General features: G+C 40.5%; 1 protein-coding gene across 3 annotated transcripts in view; it reads left to right on the top strand.

Annotated features, from left to right (window-relative positions):
• MYO1B (myosin IB) overlaps positions 1 to 17,083 on the top strand; it is a 101,889-nt gene that overhangs the window by 69,379 nt on the left and 15,427 nt on the right. For 2 of the 3 annotated variants that reach the window (XM_084208913.1, XM_084208912.1), the window contains exons 14-22: positions 3,526 to 3,630; positions 5,102 to 5,164; positions 5,915 to 6,115; positions 8,367 to 8,593; positions 9,128 to 9,328; positions 10,363 to 10,456; positions 10,878 to 11,027; positions 13,097 to 13,165; positions 14,748 to 14,834. In XM_084208913.1, the coding sequence (XP_084065039.1) occupies positions 3,526 to 3,630; positions 5,102 to 5,164; positions 5,915 to 6,115; positions 8,367 to 8,593; positions 9,128 to 9,328; positions 10,363 to 10,456; positions 10,878 to 11,027; positions 13,097 to 13,165; positions 14,748 to 14,834 (1,197 nt within the window). Of the gene's footprint in view, positions 1 to 3,525; positions 3,631 to 5,101; positions 5,165 to 5,914; positions 6,116 to 8,366; positions 8,594 to 9,127; positions 9,329 to 10,362; positions 10,457 to 10,877; positions 11,028 to 13,096; positions 13,166 to 14,747; positions 14,835 to 15,142; positions 15,230 to 17,083 lie in introns of all 3 variants that reach the window. The other variant, XM_084208911.1, reaches the window with a different exon arrangement.

The following is a 17,083-nucleotide window of genomic DNA, read 5'->3' as shown; positions in this document are numbered from 1 at the left end:
ATTCCTGCCTAATGGAAAGGTACCCAGTTTTCAGTTTTAAGCAGGTATCACAGTTGCCTTATCTTTGGAAATTGTTGGAAACTGGGTGCTCAAAAGTGAATTTGAATTCTATGTGGGCAGAGAAGGTTAGAAAGTATCTAATGTTGACAGGAAAATGCCCTGGTTTAGATATTTTCTGTTCATAAATCTAATGGAGATCTCTCTGCCTAATTACCTGTAAGAGTTTTAGCTTCTTTTTTATTTTATTTTTTGGCCAGAAGTATTTTTGTCTGTTTCAGATGGTTATTTTACTGGTATAAAAATGTATAAAGTCAGCAACAAACCATATATGTTTTTTTCATGCACATGTGGAATCTTTCAAAAAAGCTGTTAGGTGAAATATTAAGGAGAAAAGAATAATTTCTGTAGGACTTTGAATCACCTGTATGTAATGGCTCTGGCTCACAGATAGAACTTTAGAGCTAGTTTATATAATAGCTTTATTTTTGCATGGAGAAGAATTTTTTTAGAGTTCAAAACTTGCTATTCATGAAATACCAACCATGAAGGTTGTTAAAGAATGAAGCTGCATGACACCATTATTTATGAAGTGAGAACCATGGTGAAGTAGGCTTTGATTTTTGTCAGAGAATTTTTCTAGTCCCCTAAATTTAGTGTTGCATCTGATAAAAGATTCAGAGGATAAGCTGAGGGTGGTTGGTTGAGCTGTATCTATAAATTCAACATGACTTTAAGCCTATCTCAGGTGACATTCTGTTTTGCCAGCACCTTTATTTAATTTGAGAGACTCTGTGGTTTTACATTCCCTGAAGGTTTTATTTTGTATTCCACAGTGCTTTCAAAGGCATAGTTAGGAAGCTGCTCTTAAAATGCAGGGATTGAAGTGATGACCTCGATATAAAAAATATCAGAAATACAGCCTGGAAGAGAAGCTGACACCTTGAGAAGATAGGGTCTTAATTTTGGGGTTTTTTTTTTCCCTTTAAAATTTCCTAAGAATATTTGATAGCTCTTCCTCAAATTTTGGGTCTGACTGCACTGCTTCTGTGTTGGTCAAAGCAGCATAAGGAGCAAGTAGTCTCTGATGGCTGTGTCCCTCCAGCCCATCTCCTGAGTGGGTTTAGTGATGTGCTATCACTGGTGTGGGTTATTCTCTACTGCCTTCTAAAAAATATATCAGAAGTCCTTTAAATCCCTTCTAATTCTGTTGTGTTAATTTCTATAAGACCTTCATTGAATATTGGCAGGGACAACTACTTTGTGAATGTTTTTGTATGTGCTTTGTGGAACCCTCACATGAATTAAATCAGATATTCATTAAGGGAGAATAAATGCACAACCCCTGTTTCCTTCCTTAGAATTGCTCAGAGATGAACACTAAGTGGGTTTTTTTGGGCATGGTTTTTTTAAAACCTTTTCTGAAGTGTATTTCATTTACCAAATGTCTCTTGGTCTGCTCAGAGTTAAGTGTTTTGAGAGTTTCAGCAATTTCAAACACTGTCCCCCATTTTCTTTGCCATAATTAACTGGTTTAGCCTTTTGCTCTGTATTATTCATAAAGAACAACATTGCTGCTGCTCTTCAATAACTTTTTTCCTGGAATAGCAATTTTCAGTGGCTTGGCAATGTCAGATAGAATTTCATAGCTCAAAGTGAGCGATTTGTGGAGAACTCTGTGGATTTTGGTTGCCATAAATATCACAGATACACGGCAAATCAGGAGAACATCTAGCAATTACTTTAATGTGTTGTTAATGACCTTTCAGTTAGATGGTTTAGCTGGATTTTCTGTTCAGTTTCCATCCTGTGTTGATGACCAAGCCTGTATAATTTGTGGGTGAATAGTCCTGCAGCCCTTTTAATCAGAATAACCTGGTCTTCTGGAGCAGCAGTCTCTCTGAGTTGGGGGGCATGTGCCTGGCAGGGGGATGCAGACTGTGTTTTACCTTTTCTCTTTGTCTGGGTGATGTAGCTCCTTTTACTTCAGGCTCAACATATCTGAAGTGATGGCCTCATCTGAATGTGTCAAGTAAACTTACACTCATTCTTCCTCCAGCATTCTCTATTTCCTTCCACATGCTCCTCTTCTGTTGCACGGGTTTGCCTGCCCAAGGTTATAAATATGGCTTTTAGAGGCAAACATTCCCTGGGGATTTAGAGACAGGACAATGCAAGAATGCTGATCTGTGTTAGGCTCTGATGTGTCTCAACCTCTTGGTTTATTTGGTAATATTTTAGACAGTGCCTAAAGATAGACTCACCTACAGAGATGTAATACACAACATTTATGTAGTGCTTTGCATTTTCAGTGATACAAAGATTGATCTACTTGGTATGCTAAATAAATGCTAATAGATATATTCTGTCTTGTTATGGAAGTAGAAGAAGTACTGACTGCAGTTTATGTAATTTCTTTTTCAACAGAATGCTGTAAGTATGGCTTGTTTGCAGTGCTGTTTTTGCTGCATGCCAACTCTTAACTCTCTCATCTAGAGCTATGCAAGTTTTGCAATCTCTGAGTGATAATTGCAGTTGGTGAGAGGGGCAGCATTTGTGGCTGAGGAATTTTTGGTGATCAGCTATGATTTTGCTTCATTTAAAACTAAAATGATAAAAGTAATCTGTGCTACCTCCATATTTTCTAATCTGCTTGTGTGTTCTTAATCTCATTTAGCGATCAGATCCTTAATTCAAACACTCAAATGACTGCACTTGCCTTCAGTGATAAAAATTCTATCAGCATAATTTAAGCTTCCCAGGTGTTGTACAACAGATCATTTGGGAGTTGAAAAAGGCAGAGAGTCACACCACAGGCTGTGGCACTGCCTCCTTCCCCTGCCCACCCCTCCTGCTGGGGTCTGCTCCACTCCCTGGTCCCTTCTGCAAAGGGTCACACATCTGCTTGCTCCCTAACCCGGTTTTAGAGGAATTAGCCTGCTAGAGGAGTTTTAGTCAATGAAGCTCCTTTGTTTCCCACCATTTCAAGGGGCAGTTTGCTGGCAGGGAGGAGGTGGGTTGACCTCTGGAGCCAATAATCTCTTAACCCAGGCTCAGCTCCAGCTGGAATAGCAGCTTGGGCCCTGTTCTGTAGGGAAATGGGATGCTTTATTGGCTGCTGAGTGGAAAAGAGCTGATGCTACTGTCATGATTTTATTTATCAGACCCTGCAGGAGTCTACATTTTACATATGGGGACAGATGAGTGCAGGCAAAACTTTGGCTGTTTATTTCCTGACACCACAAGTGTCCTTATGACTCGTTCAGAGGAATCAGTGTGGAGGCAGCAGGAGTAAAACCTACAGAGGTTTTTGTCCCTCCCAACAGACAAAGCCTCAGGGAAGGATTTGGTCTAAAATTCCTGAACTAATCATGATCTCAATCAAATATTACTCCAGCCATCACCTCACAGAACTGGAGGGAGTAGTTAATGGAGTGGCTTGTTGACCTGCAGCTGCTGCAGTAACTCTCTCCAGCTGGGTTCCGGGCTGTTTACACAAAGCAAACTCAAACATGTTTCATCTGACAGGACAACAGCTTTGAGCAATTCATTATCAACTACTGTAATGAGAAGCTGCAGCAGATCTTCATTGAACTCACCCTCAAAGAAGAGCAGGAGGAATACATCCGAGAGGTAACACTGGAATGGATCGTCACCCTCCTCCCCTTCTCCCTCTAAAAACACACAGGCAGGCAGGCTGGGACCATTTTTCAGGCAGCAGAGGCACTTTCTGACCACAGGGCTGACATGGAGCATGAGTGTGTGGGGCTGTGTGGTAGTCACATTAAGCAAAAAATGTTGGTCTGGCATTTGTTTCCCATTATGAGTTCTGCAGGTAAAAGGCAGACCCAGCTCTGATTCATCCCTTGGCAGCCACGGCTGGCAGTTGTGAGCAAGGGCTAATGGATTTATTAGAACACTAATATCACTTTCTGGTATTGGTGCCATTACCCTGCAGCCTGTGTTTTGGGTTCTACAGCAATGTTTGGGGTGCCCCCAAAGCCAGCCACAGCCAGCCCTTCAGTTGGGTGGCTAAAATAACAGCACACAGCATGAAAGGAACTGCAATTGGAGTTTGGCTCTAGTGTTCTTTCAGGTAGGTATTGAAGGGAGCAGTGTGAGCTTTGTGGATAAATTTGAGATGTCCTGTGGAGCCCAGCCTCTGGTGGTTGATGTTATTCTGTGAGTGAACATCAAGCTAAAGTTTTAATAGGTTTTAGCAGTGCTCCACGTGGTACACAGAGCTCAGACAAAATACCAGCTCCCAGCTGTAAAAACTGGCACACACTGCCTGTACTCAAACTGGATGATACCACTTTGCTATATAAACATTTCTAAAAATTACATAAAGTTCCTGCCTTACGATCCTGAGGATAACATGAAATTTTGGCATCTCTTTTTAATTTTGCATTCAGTGATGAACCATCGTTACTGCAGTTTGGTTCTTGAGTGGTATTTCAAATGCTGTGAGAAAAGTAAACTGTAAGAAGTACCACAGAGTGCAAATTGAGAATGAAATGAGTATTTTCCTTCTTTCAGTCCTTTGCCCTACCAGTGCTACCTCATGATGCACTGGCATCTCATCCTGGAAATTTTATCCCTGATGTTTGAGAAGAATTGAGATACAATAACATCTGAACAACTGTCATACCCTGGATTTTTCAAATTGTCTTTTCTAAATTTAGCGTCTCTTTCTTCCTCCCATTTAAAAAAAAAAAAAAAAATCCCAACGAGGAAGAAGTTGGAAATGTTGATCTCAGGAGCTGCAGGGACATGGGCTGATTCCCTTCTGGCCAGTGGGAGCGTGGGCAGCACGGGAGGAGCCTGGCCTGGAGCCAGGGAGTGCATGGGAAGCTGACATGGGTGGGGGAAAGGAATGGAGAGTGACTTTGGCAGCCACTCAAGGACACTCATTTTGTGCAGATAATGTTAGTAGTAGATGATTGCATTTTTTTTTTCCCCTTAATAAATGAATTGTTGGTAAGCATGAGGAATTAAATTTCAATGCAGTACCATGGTTAAGTGGAATATCATTTTAATTGCTTAGAGGAAAAGCTCCCTCCATTGTTTTCCTGTTCATACATTTATTTATATTTTCTTCTAGGGGATTGAATGGACTCATATTGAATATTTCAACAATGCTATCATTTGTGACCTAATAGAAAATGTAAGTTTTATTCAGGAACCTCTCTGGATTATTTTTAATGCATGGATTTAATTTAGCTGGGATGTCTGTATGCATCCTTATGCACTAAATTTTGTGAACGTGCCATTTGTTGTATTATTCATCTTACTTTCTGTAGTAGAAGTTTATTTTATTAAAAAGGTTTTTTTTTTAATAAGCTATATTACTTTTGTAGAAACATTCAGTAGTACCTACACTAAAAAAAAAACCCCAACAAATCAAATAGCTCTTAAATGTTTACATAGCAGATAATGTTTTCAATAGCAGATATCACATGCTGCATTGTAATTAACATTTATTTTCATATGGAAACTAGAAAACTCAATTACATGTTTCTGAGTGTGTGAGGTATTCAAAGTACTTGTATATACTGAGAAGACTTCCAATGCAAGAAAGATAAAATTCCTTAAGAATCAGAAAAGAGCAGTTTTTAGCCATTACTGTAAAATACGTGGTGATTTTACCATTAACTGGATAGTTTCATTTGAGTTGGAGTTGCTACAGTCTGAGTAAATGACATGAAGTTTCAATTTGGGGATTCAGATCTCATAGAAAGTCTTTCAAAAATGCAAGTGCTGAAAATCAATTGGAAATGGTCATGAGGTAGAAAGAGCCAAACTTTGAGGTGGCTCAAAGAATGTTTTCCTGGGTAGAAGTAGTCAAAAAAGTGAATGATCTCCTTTTTGTGCTGCGGTGGAAACAAGTACTAAAGCTCTTGCTTTGGAACCTCAGAACCAGACTGGAATCCTGGCCATGCTGGATGAAGAGTGCCTGAGGCCAGGAACAGTGACTGATGACACCTTTCTGGAGAAGCTGAACCAGGTCTGTGCCACTCACCAGCACTTCGAGAGCAGGATGAGCAAGTGCTCCCGGTTCCTCAATGACACCTCCCTGCCCCACAGCTGCTTCAGGATTCAGCACTATGCTGGCAAGGTACCTGCTGAAGGGAGCACGTGGGCTCTGGGGGCTGGGGTAGCTGGCTGAGGAATCCACACCTCTCTTGATCTTCTCTGCCTCAAGCCTAGAATCTGTGGTTTGGGTTGGAAGGCTTCGAGAGATCTTGGAATGGTTTGGGTAGAAATGACCTTAAATGTCACCTAGTTCCAAACCTGCTATGGGCAGGGTCACCTTTCACTAGAGCCCCATCCAGCCTGCTCTTGGACACTTCCAGGGATGGGGCAGCCTGTGCCAGGGCCAGCACCCTCACAGGGAAAGATTTCCTCCTGCTGTTGAACCCAAACCTGCCCTCTGCCCGTCTGAAGCCCCCAGCCACCCCTTGTCCTGCCCCTGCATGAGTCCTGCTGCTCTGGCTGAAATCAAAGCAGCTCTCCTTTCACCAGAGGAGGAAGGTGCCCCATGTGCTTTGGTGCTGCGTTAGGTCTCTGCAAATACATCGTTGCTCGCAGGGACAAAAATTCACGCGCGCTTGTTGGCGATGTATTTTGGAAGACACGCTCTTTGTCACTGAACTAGCTCTAGTTCTTAGTCACTTTGTTGAGAAAATGCAGTTTTTGTACATTTGAAGGAACTGAGTTTGATACTCTGTGTTTAAACAGATGGAAGAGAAAGTTATACAAGGGCTTGCAAACATTTGCATTTTACAAATGTTTATATTTGCATTTTTCAACATAAGCAGTATGAATAAATACAAGTCTGTCAACTTTCAGTGTGTAATCCACTATGAATTTTTATTAATGAAAATCAAAATAATTAAATTTGTAGACTGAAGGCAATCTACTTTTTTAAAAATTGAAAGTAAATCTAGGGTTGAAATTGTTCCTCTTGTCTGAATCTGCTGAAGTGATAATGTCACACAGTAAAGAATATTTGGAAAGTGTTTCATTTCCCTAGGACCGCTTAATGCTTTTTGAAATCTTCTCAGTCTTACAATTTTGAATGGCTCAATAGGTTTTTTCATTCAAAATTGTCCTGGAAATATCAGCCCTTCAGCCTTTCAGGCTTTCATTCACATTAGTTGCCAAGAAGAGTTTGTGACTGCATACAATCTATCAGGGGTTAATACCTAGGTGTTTCTTTGGTTGTCAGAAATCTAAGTGAATTGAAAACAGCCCAGTACCGTGAGAAGGGCTGTGCACAGATTGTGTCCTAGCAGGCAGTGAGGGTCTTTGATTGTTACAGGCATTCCCTTACCCAGCAGAGTGAATTCCTCCTATTTTGGGAGGAATGTTGTTTTTCCATCCTCAGCTGAGAACATTTTGATCTTGTCACTGGTCAACAAAAGTTTGACCCTCATTTTAAGAAATATAAGTAATTTCATGTGAACAGTTGTTTTGGGGTTTGTTTTGTTTTGTTTTTAGTAGTGGCATTTACTGCACCTGTCAGAACCAGAAACATGTTCTCCAAAGTGAAGTGCTGCCTACTGAGTTCCCAGTACTTGCTGCTGTGTAAAATACGTGTCAGTACTATTTTCATTCACTATTCTGTGTGCTTAGCACATACCCAGGCAGAGCTGAGAAATCATGGATCTGAAGAAGCACCTGTATTGCCAGCCAGATGACTTGTCACAATTAATCAAATATGTTTCCTACCCTCAAAAATTAAAGAAGCCAGTAGCAATCTGAAGTCTGCATGAAGTTCCTCTGGCTGCCTCCTGGGTAGCCAGCTGCAGGTCAGAGCTTTGTACTCGTGCTTGTTGTTATTGGACTGCTTTCCTGGTAAAAGTCCTTTAAAATAACAGTCCCCTGGGGGCTGCACAGCTTGCTGCTTGCACTCTGATAGCAAGAGGTGATATTCCATATCTTGTTTTAGTTAGGCAAATAATGCAAGCATTAGTACTTTGAAAGGAAGGGGTATTTTTGTTGTTTTGGGTCAAAAGAGAGGGAGAAAAAGCTCGTCAGACAGAAAAAAAGATTGTTTTGGAGTCTTGTCAGGTGTGTCAGAGTTATCACTGGAAAAGGGTTTCTTCCACTTCAGAATCCAGAATTGATTGACACAGGGAACTGTTGACAGCATGAGGAAATGCATCTTTCCCAGGTAGCACGTTCACGGACATTTTATCCAACAAAAAACCATCCAAATGTCAGATTTAAAATGAAAGCCAAAATATCCTTCGGTTCTTTTGGACAGTGTGTAAGAAGGAGAAATCAATTTCTTGGGTCAGTTTTGAACTGGTCTGTGTTGTAGCTGAAAACCTGTGCTGATGAGACTCTTGTCTGTTGTTCAGGTGATGTACCAGGTGGAAGGATTTGTTGACAAAAACAATGATCTCCTGTACCGTGACCTCTCCCAGGCCATGTGGAAGGCCAACCACTCCCTTATCAAAGCACTGTTCCCAGAAGGAAACCCTGCTAAGATCAATCTGAAGAGACCACCAACAGCAGGTTCACAGTTCAAGGCTTCAGTTGCTACCCTGATGAAAAATCTCCAGACAAAAAATCCAAACTACATCAGGTAAATTCCCCAGTGCCAAAGACTTGGTGAATTTGTTTGATGAGGTTTCTGGTATTTATGGGGTCCCCAGGACGAAGGAGGAATTGAGAATCTGGCTCCACGTTCTTAGAAGGCTAATTTATTGTTTTGTGTACTTATATTATATTAAAGGATGCTATACTAAAATTATACTAAAGAATAGAGAAAGGATACTTACAGAAGGCTGCAAGGAATGATAATGAATCTCGTGACTCTCTCTCCAGAGTCCAACACAACCTGACCGTGATTGGTCATTAAGTTAAAACAATTTGCATGAAACCAATCAAACAACCACCTGTTGGATAAACAATCTCCAAACCACCTTCCAAAGCAGCAAAACTCAGGAGAGGCAAATGAGATAATATTGTTTTCCTTTTTCTCTGAGGCCTCTCAGCTACCCAGGAGAAGAATCCTGGGTAAAGAGGATTTTTCAGAAAATGAAAACGTATGGTTCAAGCTCACCATAATAGCTGCTGGCACGTGCAAAGAGACGTCCCTTTTGGTTTTCCTGTGCAGGTGCATCAAGCCCAATGACAAAAAGGCTGCCCACATTTTCAACGAAGCCCTGGTGTGCCACCAGATCCGCTACCTGGGGCTCCTGGAGAACGTGCGGGTGCGGAGGGCGGGCTACGCCTTCCGGCAGCCCTACGAAGCCTGCCTGGAGAGGTACAAAATGCTCTGCAAGCAGACCTGGCCCCACTGGAGAGGGCCAGCCAGGTAGGCAAACAGCACTATTCCCACCTGTCCCAGGTGAAATTCCCATCTTCCCCATGTCCTGAGCTTTTGATCGTTGTGCGTACGTGGTGAAAGGAATGCAGTGCCGGCCTTACTGGTTTGGGTCTGGAAGAAAGGGTGTAAGAGAGAGATACTGCAGTGGATGCAAAATAATTGGGAGGGCTGCAGTGGTCAGGAGGGCACTTATCTTTAATGACCAACTTTCAGTGTGTAAGGATACTCGTTTTGTTGAAGACAGCCATACAATCTTCCTCTGTCCTTTCAAGAGTAACTTCACATAATGATTGGGGAATGATTACAAGATAATGCCTCTTGAAAATCAATTATATTAAATAGATACTTTTAAATTGCATAGCATTCACATTTTACCCACATTTTGCTTTTTGCAAATAATACCTGGGATGGGCAAATAAGCTTCTATTATTTCTTTTTACATGTGGCCACCAAAAGCAAGATTTAAATATCTTTCATAATTGATTAACATCTTTTAGCTACAATATGAGTCTTTATGTTATCAAGAGAACGGTGGCAGTGCAGTATTGGTAACAATAGCATTCAATAATCATCACAAAGGTCTGCACAGCTCCACTTCCCTTTTTTCTGTTGGTGTTCATAAAATGCATTTGATGAGAATGGAACGCTGGCATTTGTCAAACTTGTCAGTCTTTGTTTCACGGTCTGACATTAGTGTGAGGCCTTCCTTTTTCCTTTCTTCTGGTTTTAAGTAAAATAATTATAGATGTAAGAGGAAAAAATAGGCTGTTGCTGATGCTGTAAAATAAAATTTGCTCTTTTTTTCATCAAATTATTCTGAATCTTTACAGTGATTATTCTTGCCTTTAGCGGGATAAACTACTGAGTAAATGAGTTAGGCTTTCAATCTTCTTATGTCAAGCACTATTTAAAAGTTTAAAATATGCTTTCATATACTTTCCATAAATTAAGCTGTGAATATGTAAACTAAGGCATTTTAGAGCTGGGGGTCATGTTTGTTAAGCTCATTTACTCCTTCTTAGGGCTGGAGTAGAGGTGCTGTTTAATGAATTGAGAATCCCTGAAGAGGAGTTTTCATTCGGTAGATCAAAGATATTCATCCGCAACCCAAGAACAGTAAGTGAAAAATGCCTTCTGCAAAATCAAGCCCTCTCTCATGAGGACAGCATCATTCACTACCTGGTTCCTACAGATTTTTCTCCATGCACTGCTTTGATGTATTGCTATGACTGTAGCATAAAAAAAAAGTGATTTTTAATGTTAAAATCAATGTGAATCAAGATTCTGCAATAGCTGTCAGCCTTAATTTAATATAATTTTCAAGCAGCGACTTGTGACATTGTATCTGCCACAAATCTTGTTGGTCAACCTGCCTGTAGCTCTGGGGATGAATAAAACAACGTGTGACTGAGGGGGGACTTCATTAAAGAGGAGATTTCTCTTACAAGAGCTGTGCTTACGGGTTTTTTCCTTGTCTCTTCTCTCCTGCTGTTTTTCTTCCGATGTCAAACAAAACCCTGAAAATCCCCACACCCAGCTCTTCAAGCTAGAAGACCTGAGAAAGCAGCGCCTGGAGGACCTGGCCACTCTGATTGGGAAGATTTACAGAGGCTGGAAGTGCCGTACTCACTTCTTGCTAATGAAAAAATGCCAGGTGGTGATTGCTTCCTGGTACAGGAGATACTCAGTAAGATACCATCCTTACTATATGGGGGGCTCTCCTCATTGTTTAATGCATATAACCTTCATGGGGTATTTTTCTTCAATGTGCACAGAGAGCTGTTGAAAGAATTCAATTTTGTGTTAATACTTACGTACCAATAGCGGGAATAAAGAAAATTTAGTTTCTATAGACTACTGTTAAGTGCTTGCACTGTGCTTGCTTTTAAAAAATTAAAAAGCTCGCCAGAGTCCTTTCACTCTGGGGGAGCAGGATTCTCTGGCTCAGCTGGGAAGAGTCTTTTTCATTCAGCTAAAATGCTGTGCTTCCCAGCACTTACAGTGCTCTCAAAACATATGGTTAATGTGTAAAAAATGTTCAGTAATATACATGTGCAGTTCTGTGGAATTCAGTCATTCCTAAGCCTTTCTGTGGCTTTGCCTTATTTGGAACGCTTGCCTTAGACTCAAAAATGCTGCCTGCAGGGGTTTATTTTAATTGTAACTCCTAAGACTCGTAATTTGGTATCATTATTGATACAGTTCATCCCAAAGCAGTTTCGGTTCTGTGTGTGGACTGGGTGTTCTGTGCCACCAACTGAACAGCATTAATACATGACTCGTGTTTTCTTGGCAGTTAGTAAATAACACTGACTTACTGACTGATAAAAAAGATTTATTTGTTTTTTAAGCCGCTCTTGAACTTCTCAGCTGCGTTTTGTTGTTGCTAGAGAACAGCACAAGCATATCAGAAACCTTGATGAAACACAGAAAGTCTTCTTAAACTGCAAGTGGCAGAGTTGACAAATCCCTGTTTTTCACTTGACAAGCACTTCTGTTTGTCCTCTCGAAAGCCATCAGTGTTTGGTTCACTTCTCTTGGATAATTAGAGGGAAGTATAGACCATTTGGAAAAACTATGACTGAAGCATGCTTCTTGATTTTAAAAACCCCATGACTTTGTGTGACTGAAAGCCCCATTCCTACAAACAGCAACATCAGAGTTGCATTGTGCCCATGTGGCTTCATCACGATCTCACACAATCTTAATGAATTTACATGGACTTACTGCAGCTAGACTGGCACAGCTTTAAATATAAAGAAATGAAAACAAATACACGACCAAGAACTGCTGATTTCTTAACTGTAAGCCTTTATTGGGTCACTGATGAAACATGGCAGCAGTTGTTTTATTGGTGATGATAGAGATGTTTCCTCAGCCTCTTCACATGGATGGAAGGCACTGTTCTCCTAACCCAACATGAATGGTAGGCACTGTGCTTTGAAGGTTTCATGGGAAATCCCTGGAATGAATAAAGCTTTTTTGAGTAGCTCTTGTGCTGGAGGCTTGACTCGAGGATCTGCAGGCACATGCCTCGCAGGGCAGGACAGACAGCAGCTGTGGCATGAGGGTGGCCCAGAGGGGACCCTCTCCAGCTTGCTCACAGAGATTTTCACTGTCACTGAGTGGGCTGAATGTCAAGTCTAAAAGCCCTGTTGCAAAGTCTGTCAATTTAGTATTATACTAAACACTGTACTACTGGAGAACTGAGCTTTTTAGAAGGAAAATGCTCAGCTGTCCAGGAAATTTATTGCTCAACCTGGCATACTTAAATAGTACTCCAGCATCTCATTCAGGAATCCTTGCTTTTGGTTTTTTCCCTCTTCCAAAGTTATCATCAGCCATGAAGGTGCTGTGTGTAATAGGAACAGCACATGTCTTATGAAAAGGTGGTAAAAAGCTTAGCCTACAAACCTGAGTGTGTGTGACAGTTTGTGTGCTACTCTGATGGTGGGAAAGACAAATAAAGCTCTTACTGTTAGCATTTAATGTGCAATTGTGCTGCTGACCATGAACTTAGTGTTTCTGTAAACAGAGTGACATTGTCCATGCAGCATTGTTGATGTGCTTTGTTTCCCCTCGAGTTGAACACAGAATCTACACTCTGATCTGCTCAGTCAGAAATTGTTCACTTTTTACATTTAGTGCTTGTCTCCTCAAGCATATTGTCAGATGTTAGTAATGAAAGGTTTATTATGCAGTGTTTAACAGACATAATATTCTGTTCTAAACATCACATACTTATTTCCAACACAGCAACAAAAAAAATACCAGAAGATAAAGAGTTCGACCATCACAGTACAGTCGTACATCAGAGGGTGGAAGGTGAGTTTCCTGTTACTGCAGCTGTCTCTCCTTGGAGAGGTAAGGAGCAGGTCAGAAAACACTTTCCAAGTGCACTGAGCCTCCTGCCTGTCACACCTTCTCTCCTTGGAGCTGTGGCTGTGCGCGGCTGTTGTTAAACACTTGTGTTTGCTGTAGAGGAGGTGGGTTCAGGATACCTGCATGTGCTGCCTGGGCTATAAATCCCTAAAAACAGTGCAAGAGGGATGCTGGGACCACACTAAACCACTGGGTTATGCTTGAGGCATCTTCTGCCAAGGAATTGAGAAGGCCAGCAGCTCCAGAGGAGGATGCTCTGGGGCTCTGGCACTAACCTTAGGAGAACTATAGCGCTGGACTGATTTGGAAGAAACAAAATTGTGCCTGGCAGTTATTTTGTGCTTAATAGGATTCTCAAAGAATGAATCAAATTGAAAGCAGGATGAAAATAAAGAGTTTGGGTTGCCTGGGCTATTTGTTACTTGGGTTAAATCTTCAATTCTCCTCTGTCTGCTAAGTGGAGGAGTGAAAGCGTACTTGTGTTTATTGAAAGTAGTTTCTTGCTGTGGGCTTGTTCTCTGCCTCATTTTGCCGCAGCTTCACTTCTTCTCTGAGAGGTTTGTACTTTGTGAAGGGGTAATCATGCATCCTAGTAGATATTTAAGGGATGATGCTTTAATAGGAGGTAAAAATGAGATTAACAGCTCACATGAAAGCAGCCATGATGCTCAAAACAACTACTGCTGTCCATCTTCAGAAAAAGCAACCCTGGGCTCCTCTCTTTTCTTATTAACCTTTCTTCGCCCTGCTAAAGGTGGCTTTCCCCTCTAGTTAGAAAGAGAGAACTGCCTTCAGTTCTGGAGTCAGTTTCCTTTCTGTCAGACAGGGAAGGAAGGGGCTGCAGTTAGTAGCTATTGGTGTAAATAGTCTCTCCTGCCCAGAAGGCTTTTAAATTTTCCAGCAATAAGGTAACGTGATTTGATTTTGCTGTTTCTCTGGATTTTTACTTTGTCTTTATGATTTTGTTTAAATGAGTTAAAAATATCCTTTCAGTCTAGCTACTGATGTGCTGTCTTTTCCCATGAGCATTATTTGAAGAAAACTGGGTTAAAAGCATCATCTCAAGTTATGGTTTTCTGTTTGCCATTGGAGAACAAGCTCTTCTGCAGTAGCATTGTGCATGAAACCCTCCTGTGACAGCAGCCTTTAGTGTGACCTAAAGCTGGGCAATTTACTTGGGATTTATTCTTTATTGCACTCTAAATGGATTAGACATTTACTGTATGGAGAAAAAATATTGTTGCCATTGTGCAAACAGACATATATAGATATCTCAGTTAATGCAGCAAATCTGGGAGAAAACTGAGCATTGAACTAAGATCCCCTAGCCTGCCAGTCCCAGCCTTGCAGCACAGAATCCTCCCTGGAGCAGCAAATTTTAGTCTGGGCAGCATTTGTGAATGTATTTTTGGGGATTTGGAGGCAGTGTTTTTTTTTGGTTTTGCCTAGATTTACAAGTTGCCCTACTTCAAAAATATGAAAAGTTAGTTGGTTGGTCAAAAAGAACATTTTAAATTGCTTGCAGGCTCGGAAACTTCTTCGGGAGCTGAAGCATATGAAGCGTTGTAATGAGGCTGCCACAGTAATTGCTGCTTATTGGCATGGTACCCAGGTAAGAGAATGGCTACAAACTGTGCAGCTGTGTGTCACCAAATGGAAAGAAGGAGGATATCCCTCAGGGTAGTTATCTGGGAATTCTGTCAGTGCCTTAAACTGCTTTGACTGCTTAAACTGGTTTTGTTTTGGTTTCTCTTTGCTGCTAACATGTCGTAGCTGATGCAGTCTGGGAAGCTGGGACACGCTTTAAATTTTGCTGTTTGTAGTGACTGGTTACTTGCTTTCTTTCTTGCACCAATGGGAACTTGCAGTAACCTTTTCTTTCCTAAGCTTTTCTATATCCCCTTTTCAAATGCATCACAGGCACGAAGGGAACTGAGACGACTGAAAGACGAGGCTAGAAATAAACATGCTATTGCTGTTATTTGGGCTTTCTGGCTTGGATATAAGGTACCTCATGCACATATCACATGTACCCCCTTCATTGCTCAACAACATCAGCATTTAATCATTATTTCACGGTGAGAATTAATGACTAATACAATTCACTCGTAAATAATAGAGCATGACCATCGATTCCTTCCATCTCCATTCATGCCACACCTAATAAATCCGATAGCATTGTGTATGCCAGTGTTTTGTAGAGTAGGTAATACTTTGCATGGCAACCAAGTACAGATTTGCACTAACAAGCCATTAGACTAGATTAAAAATGAGTGGACTGCAATAATCTCAAATTAGGAGATGCATTGAACTACATGTGAATATGCAAAGGGTGGTTTGTGGGGGGAGAGAAGGTTGGGGGTTTTTGGTGTGTTCCTCCCCATGCCCAACAAGTGCTTTCAGTCACACTGTGTTAGTGATCCAATTGAGATTCTCTCCACTTGTTATAATCTGTACCCTGGACAGTCTTCATCTACAAGTTCAAACCAACGTTATTAAGTTTCATTAAATTCTAGTTATGATTGGTTTAATTGATTCTCTGGCTGTGATTTGAACCAGTAAAAAAAAAAAATTTAGTGACCACAAGTAAAGCAAAATTTTATGAGCTGATCTTTTAGCAGAAAATGATGTTAGTTTGCAATTCTAAACTTACAGCTCTAGAAAAATCCCAGGAATTTCAGCATCAGCTGTTTGTTTTCAGAAGCAAAGTCCCACTGAAAGATTCTTGCTAATCCCCAGCCTGTAGCTGTGGGTTATGTGAACATTTGAAATGCTGTTCACTAGAGGTCAAAAATATATTGGTTTCAATTAATAAATTCCTAATTTAATTGAAAACCTTAAATGCATTAGATTTAAAGCATTTTTCAGTTGTTATTTATGGTTGTGGGTGTGTTGTTAGAACACCTTGCCAACTGGATGGAGAAATATGCTCCAATTACATCTGGAGTATAATGCTGTGTTTGACCTTTGCTATTTTGGTAAAATGAATCTATTTGATTTCCAGCAAAATGGCAGCCCTGGGAATCCAAACAAACATGTACAGAACTTCCTTAATACTAGGGAGTCTTTGGAACTTTTCAGCTCTAGCTTGATATTTAGGTAATGGTATAATTTGACAGAAACAGAATTTCCTCTACATTTGATTAAGCAGAATACATTGAGAATTTATTTTGGTTTTGACCAGAGTTCCTTTCATCAAAATATTGCTCAGTACTGCAGAAGAGATATTTGTTTTCATAGTTTTAAGATAGTCCTTTGAATTAAAAGATACATCCAGTGGATGCAATACTGTTAACCATGTTAAAGTTCCTCATTTAAATGTTTAGTAGATCTGGATAATTTTTAGCATGGTTTAATAGCTATTTTTATTAACTGGCTCACAGGAATTCAGTGAAAAATTGTCTCCTTATTCCTTAACTATAAATAATCTAAATATAATAATATATATGAATATAAAGATAATAATCTAAATTGAATTAAGATTAGAAAAATAATTACAGCCTCTGATAAGAGAGACGTCTTTTTATTGATGTGATCTTTTATCTTTTCCTGGGGGAATATTTGGAACAGAAATTTTTAAAAGTCATCATCAGGAGTCTCTTTCTTTACCAAAAAAACCCACAAACAAACAAAAATGAAACAAGAGTGAGCCTCAAGTACTCAGTTTCCTTCCTTTTTCACGAGGTAGACAAAAACTTAGCTTTGCATAGCTGTTGCTTTTACATTGCTGTGCAGTAGGAGCTTTTCTGCCAAGCAGATGAGTGAAAACATAATCTTGGAGTCTACATCTACTGCACATTAACCTTTCCAGCTGCACCAGAAGAGCATTACTGGCACAGGCTGGAACTGCTGCTGCACAGG

Source organism: Fringilla coelebs, assembly GCF_963513975.1.
Source record: "Fringilla coelebs genome assembly, chromosome: 7".
In the NCBI taxonomy this organism is placed as follows: domain Eukaryota; kingdom Metazoa; phylum Chordata; class Aves; order Passeriformes; family Fringillidae; genus Fringilla; species Fringilla coelebs.
This window is presented reverse-complemented; position numbering and strand designations above follow the sequence as displayed.